At 32.9% G+C, this 10,894-nt stretch overlaps 1 protein-coding gene across 1 annotated transcript; it reads right to left on the bottom strand.

Annotated features, from left to right (window-relative positions):
* Positions 1-4,957: 4,957 nt before the first annotated feature.
* Positions 4,958-8,938, bottom strand: LOC109541554. Its single transcript, XM_019910435.2, has 2 exons — positions 8,064-8,938; positions 4,958-5,464 (listed from the first exon to the last, which is right to left on the bottom strand). The coding sequence occupies exons 1-2, from the start codon at positions 8,934-8,936 to the stop codon at positions 5,204-5,206; spliced, it is 1,134 nt and encodes a 377-aa protein (XP_019765994.2). The 5' UTR covers positions 8,937-8,938; the 3' UTR covers positions 4,958-5,203.
* Positions 8,939-10,894: the final 1,956 nt, after the last annotated feature.

Below are 10,894 nucleotides of genomic sequence, written 5' to 3'. Positions count from 1 at the left end.
CAGAGCACAATAACTGACACTTTCCCAAGCACCAAATAAATACCGAGGTAGGGCTACATTTCTACCACGTTTGTACGATACACACAGCACAAGGATATACAAATGGAGCACGAGTTAATTAACTGAATACGAGAAGCTGCTTGATAAGGGTGGATAATAAGGAGACTACACAGGCACTAGCTTGTTTGCAGTTAACCATTCAAATGTTTGGTGTTGTATGGATTGTTTATGTACACACCAAACCCCGCAGAATTCGAGGTTATGAGAACAGGTTGACATGTCGAAAGTACGTTGCGCAGTCAACGAATCTCGATGAATTTACCGTTTATCCTTGTCTATCTTATTGTTAATCTGTATAATTCCATGGTTACCGGAGATTTTAATAATTACGAAGCAACAGGTATTTTAATTATTCTTATTTAAAGAATTATTCACGATCAAGCTAACCAAGAACAAGAAACGCGTGCTTAGACAACCACAAGTACCATCTTCTAACCGTCTGCTTTAAATACAATGACTATTTAAACAATTGAATGAATGTGAATGAAATGAAATAAATCTATACAGGAAATCTTATAAATGGCTCTGTACTGGCTTGCCCGAGCTAAACCTAGTGCTATCAATTTACGCTCTACGTGCTCTCACTCCAGTCTTATCCAGACTGCCCCTGGGCATTAAATTCACAATTCCCGTGATTATAATCCCCAGTCGGGAACTAAGAGGCAGCTTATGGTCCTACTAGCAGAATGCAAGAAGACGGAAAAATCTACAAGAGATTGGGCTGAGATGGCGGACTCGATGATCAAATTGGTCTAGACGACTGTTGAATTTGGGACGAACGGTCGACTGCTCTCCACTATGTTGATTGCTGGTTGGTTCTTGATTCCTCTTCGTTGCGTGGTTCACCTGCCGGGACCGATTTTTTGTCATTCCAATCAAAAACTGTGGTCAGCGAAGGTGGGTCAACCACCACGTTGCCAAGCAAAACCATGACAAAGGCTGCTGGTATTTGAGAGCGAGATACAATTTTTTAAATACTGAAATATAAATAATGTTGCTAATCTGACAATTTTGTTTAGTAAATATATATGGTAATTATTCACATTTATTACTTGCAAATATCTAAATTGGCCAATGAGTTAGCAGATAGGTAGACCACTATTCAGATTCAATTTTTAACCGTTACAGTTATTATCATTCGAATTCAAGTCAACCCCTAGGAGAGGTAGCTGTCACCCTTAGAATATAATTACCAAGTGGCACATGGGTTTAAAGGGCTTTCAATTCTCTTTTCTCCTCCAAAAACTTCGGAATAATCGCGTTTCAAAGTTACAGACACAATTAAACTGGCCTGCATTGAGATTTTGGTTTTCAAGTTAGTGTTTTCACAAAACCATTGCACTGGGTCTCCTTGCAGTACAAATGATTAGAAGAGTAGAATACACCGTTAAAATCGTTGAATAACAAAAAGAATATCTAGTTTAAACAATTGATTTATTATTAAAATTTATTAAATGTCTTATTAGACACAAATAACGTTTTATTTGCGGCAGAGAAATGTCTACAACAAAACACATGTTATCTATTTACGCACTTATGAGTTGCACAAAAGCTTGTCCATTTTCCTTTGAACAATAATAGAGTCTGTTTTCGAACTCCTCCCTTACATTTCGGAAAACCTCACCGGTAATTTGTGAAAGTTGTATTTTATAAGCAATGGACTTAAGATGTCCCCAAAGAAAGAAGTTCCAGTCTTGGAGGCCATTCAATTGGTTCCCTTCTGCCAATCCATCTATTCGGGAATCTCTCGTATAACCAATGTCGGACCGGAAAAAATTGATGAGGTCGAGCACCCTCCTCCTGGAGTGTTAACAAATCCTGCTGTAAAACTGAATTACTTTCTGCATCAATTTGTGTTTCTAGCTCATATGGGTTAAGATGATCAATAGATCTTCAACCACTTTAAAGAACAGATCACCTGTTAAGTTTCGTCTAATAAATGAAGACCCAATAATGGTATCTCCAAGAATACCAGTCCAAGTTTTAACTTTTTGACGATATTTTATGTGCCTTTCTCAAAAAATGTGCGGGTTTTTGTGACTTCAATATCTACAATTTTGTTTGTTAACATTTATATTTACAAAATATGAACATTCATCGCTGAAACAGATATTGTGTTGAATATTGGGGATGGCGTTGACTTGGTGACTTATCAATTCACAGAACTCTATTCTTCTATCAAAATCATCGTCATGGGTTTCCTGAAGTATCTGTATTTTGTAAGCATGGAGTTTATGCATCTTCAGTTCTTTTCCTACAGTCTCGTGAGATATTCCTGGCTGTTCGGCTACTGTCCGCAAATTGGTGGGCTCTGTAGCAAATAATCTGAAAACCTCAAGTTGAGCTTCTTTGTCCATCTCATATGTTGTAATGTCGTCTTTTGGGTGCACTTTCCAACCTCTACATAAACGACAATAATTAGAGTTATTTTCGCTCTTAAGAGAATAAACCATTCTCATACTTTATGCACTTAATAAAAATTAAGTTACTGAACAGTTCAGTAAGCAAAACTGAATCAACAATAATATGGCTGTTGGAAATTTGCTGACCTTGTTTTCTTCGTATTTTTATAATTGGTTGATAGAATTTCAGCGGTAAGGTTTCGAATGTATGCAAATTAACTAGGTACTCGTGGTACCATCGAAGTTTTATTTATCAATAATTATTTTCAAGTAAAGTTTGAAACGGTGCTACCCATGGATATAGCGAGAAAAAGGCAGGGGAGGACCATGCCACTGAAAAGGGAATATAACGCCTTTAAAACGATGCGCCACTCGACCCCATTCCCATTTAAGATTCTAAGGGTGACATCCACCCCTGTTAAGGGTTTTAAACCAGCAGGTTACAAATATTAATTTAAAGTGTCCCCCTTACAAATAAAATTGACGAGCCTTTCCTATTTGTAATATGTGAGAGAGATTTTAAAGGTGAAAAGTTTTGAAATTGGCACCCCGTATAACAGACGACTTATAGCCCATTCAGATACGTCTACTAATGCTGAATGTCCACCTAGGGCATAGGCTATGGAAAAATCGAGTTTCCCCTTTGTAACTTTTTATTCCATCTTCAAAAGCATTTGCATTGAAACGCATGTGCCTGTCGAATTTAACACCCGCCGAAAAACTCAATGCATTTTAACTACTGAGCTAAACTTAATGATTTTTTTACAGAAATAATAAACTCCAAAGCCAACTGCTTCCAGGTTCATCAGCAAGAACTGTATTCGCAGCTATATGGTGTAATTTTCTGCGCAAATCTGACTCATTTTGCAACTCACTGTACCAAAATTTGAATGTATATCTTGTTAAACACAAGACTCAACAATTAAGCACGTCGAATTACAAAATGTAAAGACATGAGATTAAAACTTTGAAGTGAAATTAAATACCAGATGATTTATAACAAATTTTACCCTCAGCAGATCACAAGATCTTAACTGAAACCCACCTAAAATGATTCCGGCTCATCCACGAAAATAAGATTTGCTCCTAAGTGACCCTTTATTAAGAGCGATTTCTGGGTACCCGAAACACCAAAACAACTAAAACTCACTTATAAAAATTTTGCAATCCAACCATCAATGTATAAAAATAATCCTATTTGTTTCTGGATGCTGCGTTTTAGACTACTGATTTGGATTAGAAATTGAGTGCATAAAGGCAATAACCAGAAGCAGAATATTGCAATATTACAGAATGCAATAGGATGTTGATTTGTTGCTATTGTGTTTGACCTTAACGTCATTATAAATTGCGCATCGAAAGTTTAATATAAATATTATTGTTTTATTTTTTGTCAAATTCCATATAGCATAGCGGCAAAGAAAGTTTCAGAGAACAAAAAAGTTATTCGATTAGACGTAAGTGGTTTTGTTTATACTTCATTTGGCGTCACTGTTCCTAATTTTGCGCCCTAATGCAAAGTTTTTCAAATAAAAACTAAGCTGAGACACGATTGGCAGTAATTCCGTGAGAAATCCTTCTAAAAAACCAATTTACCTGAACTCTAAAGCGGCAAGGAAGCTACGACGTCAAATAGTAAGTAAATAAATTCCTCAATTTTCCGCTTGTTCTATCGTTTACTATTTACATCATTGCTTGAAGAATGCGAAGGTGACGCCTCGTGTAAATTGCATTAACGGTCGAAGGAATTTCTATTTACTTTTTATCGCCCTCGATTCGCTACATCCCAACGCGGAATGAGAGATGATTGCTATTTACTGGAAAGTAGATTACATTCGAGCCAAGCACAGTTTAAAACATTTGAAACTGCAATATGGGCAAGGATCTCAAGGAAGCAAACGTGTAAGTTTACAGCTCATAATATGCGAGAATAACGCAATAACTTAATCATATTTTTTTAAATTGATACCTAGTTAGCACCAATGGATGTAATAGTAAATAAAATGAATGACTGTACGAAACTCTACCGTTCTCTGTTCTTACTAACTGAAGTCTAGAAACGCTACTTGTGTAAATTACAGAAAAACTTCGAACTTGGCTAATCTCGATATTAACCGATGAATCTCGAATCTGAGACAATATCTGAATAATGTGGAGTCAACCATTTTCGGCTCCGATCTGGCCATCCACATCTCGTATACCTGCAATTCAATTTATCTGCGTTCGTTTAGTCGACATAAGAGATATCTATATATTAAGTGATGTAAATCAATAAGTATATGAGATGAGATGTTTTGTTTTAGTATTCATTATAATTTACAAATGCATATTATTCTGCATTCTGCCACTCTTTCATTTTTAATCGATGTATCGAAATTTGTGAAATCATCTCGATTGTATCTTACCAATACGCTAATCACAACCCATCAAAAAATGCACATGTTTTAGAATTTGAGCGGAAGGCTTATTAATTATGAAATCAATAAATGTTTACATTCTGCCTAATGCCTACTTTATTCAGTAGTCCTAACAAATTACGCTAAAAAGTTAAACTAAAATGTTACTGCTTTGTCTTAAATTGAATTCTCCTTAAAAGTAACATCTATTATTACAATAATAACATCGGAATTGAAGATAAAATGCAAAAATCGAATGTTTTGTGTACAGGTATCAAAAATCTTACTGTTGTACTAATTGGAGTAAATAAGAATTCGTCGTTTTATCTTATCTCATGAAACACATTAAAAAAACTGCACTAAGGCTACAAAGTATGTGGTAGATGTGGCAATCACTGACAGAATTGTGGATCGCTTTATTTCGAAAAATTCAGCAGCGGTGAATCGAATTCCGTTATTTGAAATATAGGATCCAAAGGACTGGAGTTGTTGATACTCATGGGATTTGCAGTCAAACTCCTCTTGCAATTGATAGCACGAATTCAGTAGTTTTTCAGTCTCCAATGTGACCAAGTCGCATGCAAATGCAATTGAGCATGGTCCGAACTAAAAAAAAAAATATTATCACATTATGCGAATTATGTAATGTAATCTGAGAACAGAACAAAACAGAAACAAAAACAAAAAACAGAACATTTGTTTCAATATTCCTTTAAAATTACGTCATTTATTATTATTATTATTAAGTAAAAAAATAATTATAGAGATTACTTTTGTTGCGTTCCCATGTTTTAAATGCCGCTATGTCCATAACTATTGAATTGAATTGTTGTTGAAAAAATACTTAGAATTCAAAGTAGAACCTGATTCTGGATTAAAGAGTAGGCTATTCCATTTAATATATATATAGATATATAAAATATATTTGGAACGCTGAATTGTTTTACTTTGCATGATGATTGGTTTAAAATTTGATTCGGTTCTTCCAAACCTAGCCGTTTTCAAAATCAAATTTGTTCTTTTGTATTATATCTAAAATTGGATGTCGACATGGAAAACACAAGGAGTTAATTTCTACTGCCGGTTTTAATAAAACATGCAGAAACTGCATGTGGTCGTTTTTATATTTTCTGGCTTTCAGTATCTGTATGCCAAGAATGCAAAATTAATTCCTGAAAAAACAGATGCCTGTCGATCATTTCCAATTACCCTTGGTGGCTTTTGAAAATCGTTTAGCCTATTTTCCCCTACTCATTTTTCTTCCAATGTAAATTTGATCGGTTTATTGATCGTCCTTTCAACAGGTTTGAACATTTAGAACAATATTCAGGTTATGTAAAACCAAAAATACAACTTGCTTTAGAACTCGAAACAAATGTACTGGTCAAATGAATTTTTCAATTACAAAATTTTGAATCTGGATCCAAAAATAAAAAATGTAATTATACTTTTGAACCAGTAGAAAGAAAAAGTTATTAACTATAATCTTAAGTTATTTTTTTCGCATGCTGATAAAAAATATGATGAGTGCTTATGGGGTTGTTAAAGTGGTCTGAATAGATAAAATAAAATCTGAGGCAAATAACAAACAAAACGAATTCAATATTAGGGGAAATAAGATTCGAAAACAGGAAATCACCACGAATTGATGAATGCTGGCATTCCAAAATTGCAGAATAATATATTGAAAATAATTTAAAATGCTGGCAGTGATCACTTTCCGGCTAACAAAAATTTGGGTTCTAATTATAATTGGAATAGGTAGAAAAATATGATAAAATGTAGATTACTTTTCTCTAATAAAGATTTAATTTCAGATTCAGATAAAAGATGTTTTGTAAAAAAATGGTTTGCTGTGATCGACTTAAAAAGCATAATCATAGTTTTTCTTGACGATAATTTCTCACAATAAAAAATGATTGCTTCCCTATTAGGATTCCAAGTCTCAAGGATTTTGACAAGTTTAAATCTATCGGCACTCTCCATTTCAAATAATTTTTTAACATTATCAGTATGTGAATATAAACTACTGGTCTCTCTCTCCTGCTTTGTTGCCTGCTTTTCAAAATATAGTAGTTATAAGGATGGTCGGTATTTAAGGTAACCGATAAAATAACAGTGTTCGAGACGTGTACCCTGTAACCGCAGTTACACTTTGCCAATATAACCGTCTCGTAAGCCAGAAAAAGTAATACTGTTAATGTAGATTATTTAATGTTATTGTTGACTTAATGACACGCGTAAATAATTCAAATGCTATAACAAAAACGGTGGTGCCCTATCAATCACAGGAAGTCCAGTTAAAAAATAGACAAGAAGATTATTCAATTTATCAAGATTTTAACAAACTTGTTTCATAACGAAACAAACAGGAATATTACTACTTCTGGTCCATGCGAGAGATTATTTTCCAAAGCGGGTATCATAAACGAGCGAAGAACAAGACTTAGTAAAAAGCAGACGCAAAAAATTATTATTTAATGATAATACATTTTTAAATGAAAATTAGCTTTTTTTTTTCGAATGTAGAACTTTTTCGCATGTAGCGCATATTTTATTTAAATTATTCGATTTTATTATTTTTAAAAACCATCAGTTTTTTTTACCTTTAAGTCGTTTATAATGACCCCTGTGTAGTTTTCGTTTTTGGAATATGCGTTTTTAGTTTACCAGTGCTAAGAATTATGTTTTAAATAAACTCAGTCTTTATTTAACATTCACTATTTCTACAATCATCATCATTGCGAATTTTTCATAAAATTTTTTAAAAGGATCATGTTACTTTTTAACCGCATTTTGGAACCTAATAACAAAGAGAAACTGGAACGTTGTAACCTGTTCCATAAAAACCTTCTATCACACCTCTAAGTGGTTGGCACTTGTCCCTTGATTAATTATGATTATTATGTATTAAGCGATTAATTATATTATGATAAACTATGTGCAATTTTGCATACGCTTTAAGTTTTCTTCAAAGAGCTCATTATGTCTTATATACTTTTCTGAATCTGACTTTACACCGCTTTGTATATATTTTTTTATCGTTTGTTAATTTAATTATTCGTTAATACGTGTTAATATTACTTTCGGTTAAAAATTATTTATTATTTTAATCAATGCACCATTTTACAATTTAATGACTAATTGTCAAAAAATAATACCTACAATAGCTATTATTCTGTTTGTAAATATGAAAATTACTCACCGCTGTTGCAGCTATTCTTCCACTAAGTGACACAAAAAAAACTGAAATAGGACTCTCAAAATGTGCATTGAACTTTTCAGGGTTCAAAATTATATCTGACTGAATTCCCACCTCCAAAATAAATAAAATCCATTGGCCGAAAGTAGCTAAAAGCTGATAGCCAAATATGCGATTGAATAGCACGGACAATAATCGGGCTTCCAAGAAGAGGTGTTTCGCCATCTTAACATTTAATTGTTTAAGATCTAAATGTTTCTCAGATTTTTCCACTTGATCGCGTATATTTTTGATGAATAGCAACATGACCGTCCATTGGCATATTTGGTAGCAGAAGGAAATGCAAGGGCAGGACACCGCTAATATTGTTCTGTATGCAGATTGGTGAGTTTGCTCATAAATGATGAAGATATAGTGAGCCATGACTAGAACCCCAACAACTTCAAAGATGAAAAAGAGCAATAGGGTTATATTTCTAAAGCTGAGTATTTCATTAACCTGACCGTATTCGAATTTACCAACTTTTTGGTAAAAACATTGCCATAAACTATTTCGCAAGTAGGAATAGAGTATTAGCATAAGTATTAAATAGCTCAAAATTACAGACGTGATGGCTATACATATGTTAAATATTTCAGTTTTTGACAAACCATAATTAAAGTTATATTCATATTGAACAGATGTTACCAGTAAAAATGTATATGACGCAAAATAGATAAACGTTTTTAAGCAATAGGTAATATTGACCTGCTGGTCAGGCATTGGTACAATATTCAAAACGTAGACCACTTTGAGCAAGATTTTAAATAGTGTTTCAAACAACCACTGACTCGACATTTCAGAAAAGCTTAAATGAACTACGTGGTTTAATACCATTAGCGAATGCGTTACTGAAAGGAAAATATTATGCTGATCACAATATTATTTAGCTTGATAGCTCATGCTAATTAAAAGTAATTGAGCAATAATATCGTTAATTGATATTGACATTGATCATTTAAACAGCAACGTTTATTTGATGGATTAGTATTTAGCCCTATTCACACTGTTATTGTTTAATTTGCGGCAAAATTACAGGGCGGAGTCGTTTGAAAATATTTTCCTCATTTGACCTTTTTAACACAATATAACTGAAATAGCAGACAAAATTCTAAAGCACCTTGTAATTTTGCGAAATGAACCTTAGATGACTACGTGAAAACAAATGTTTTATTCACTGATTGCTTTTATGTACACTTTCTACAGGGTGAATCGAACTAGCTGTCATTCATATGAAGGTGTTGTTTGGAGCATTTAAAAAATGTGTTCAAAACAGACAGTAAAATAATTGTTTCTAACGAAAACTTTTTCACAGTTAAATATCCGTTGTACCTACGAATTATACATTTCTCATCAACACTACATAGAAATTTCTTATTTCATGTTCATACAGTCAGTCAACAAAGGTTACTGTCGAAACTAAAAAGCAAAAAGACAATTTTATTAATAGAACGATACATTTGGCACTCATAAATGTTACGAAAAATTCAATATTTGATAGCTTAGCTCCCAACGCAATAATTTACAGTGATGCGTAAAGAAAAACAGGACGAAAAAATAATTGGCAGAAAACTAATTCACAAACGAGAACTGTGTAAACTGATTATTAATATGATGTAAATACTTTTTACTTTAAGCATGAATCATAGATAATAGGTGAGACTAAAAGGCAACAGAATTTAAAAAACCGAATTTACTAATATCTCAAAACTTGAGCTTTTAAGGCACTTATGCCAATATATGCAATTACTTTCCTGTTACCAATACATGAGTTGTGTAACAAATCGGAACAATTTATCACAAAACTGTTCACTTTCTCTTCATAACTCTTTGTTGGGTGTGTCGCCTTAAAAACATTTTTTTACATGCTGCAAGTAATATAATACAATTGACAATTTGTAAAAACGAATTATCAGAGCGAATTTTTACATATTTGTATTCTCCGAATATTGTTCCGCAATTTATTAATATACTCCTTTTTAGGTTCTTTTGATAACGATAGTTGAAATTAGCTATTAGTCAAGGCAATTTTTTTAAATTCATTTCTTTACTTATTGGAATTTTCGCAGGATATCCTCTAAGTCATAGTTCGTGATGGCCCTTTGATAAATAAGTCGTTCTTATTGCGAGACTGTTTATCAATCTGTAACGAAAGACGTAATCTAATAGACGTGTCTAAATAGAAATGATAATTAAGAAATATCGCATAAAAATTAAAGTAATTAAAAAACGGCTGTATTTTTTGTTGATGAAACAAGTTTGTCAAAATCTTGAAAATTGAATTCTTCTTGTTTATATTTTTATTGAACTTCCTCTGATTGATGGGGTACCACAGTTTTTTAATAACATTTGAATCATTTATGCGTGTTATTAAGACAACAATGACATTACCTAAATAATCGGCGGATGTCGAAAAATTAGTTTTGAAAACCTTAGCTAGTTTTTCAAAAAAGAACTTTATATTCAGTAAAATAAAAAGAAAAAAATTAGTTTGATGAGCTGTAATTTGGAAAATATTCAGATTTCGAATTTTTGATACACGACTTTCTACCATTAATTTGGAGTGTAGAATCACCCATACAAATTTAATAAATCATTGTCCGAACAACCTGTATAGTTATAAGAAGTATAACATACTTTTGCGGTCTCTGTGGAATTCGATTTCTTATTGATAGCGTTTCTCTTAGAATGTAATTGCGAGAATCGCCTCTTCATCTGTCCTTTCAACTACTTTTTAGTACTCTTGCAGTTTCATTTCCAATAAAGTCTCACAAACACTCATATGCACGAATGTA

Source organism: Dendroctonus ponderosae, unplaced genomic scaffold (assembly GCF_020466585.1).
Source record: "Dendroctonus ponderosae isolate FM_Combo_2020 unplaced genomic scaffold, Dpon_F_20191213v2 Dpon_F_20191213_1, whole genome shotgun sequence".
Taxonomy (NCBI): Eukaryota; Metazoa; Arthropoda; class Insecta; order Coleoptera; family Curculionidae; genus Dendroctonus; species Dendroctonus ponderosae.
The sequence above is the reverse complement of the archived record's forward strand: the minus strand, read 5'-3'. Positions and strand labels throughout refer to the sequence as shown.

Bases quoted from the DNA above. Each gene is read 5' to 3' on its own strand.
- LOC109541554 (XM_019910435.2), bottom strand. From the start codon at position 8,936: ATGGTATTAAACCACGTAGTTCATTTAAGCTTTTCTGAAATGTCGAGT. The intron at 5,465-8,063 runs GTGAGTAATTTT...TTTTTTTTTTAG, and splicing joins GAAGAATAGCTGCAACAGCG to TTCGGACCATGCTCAATTGC.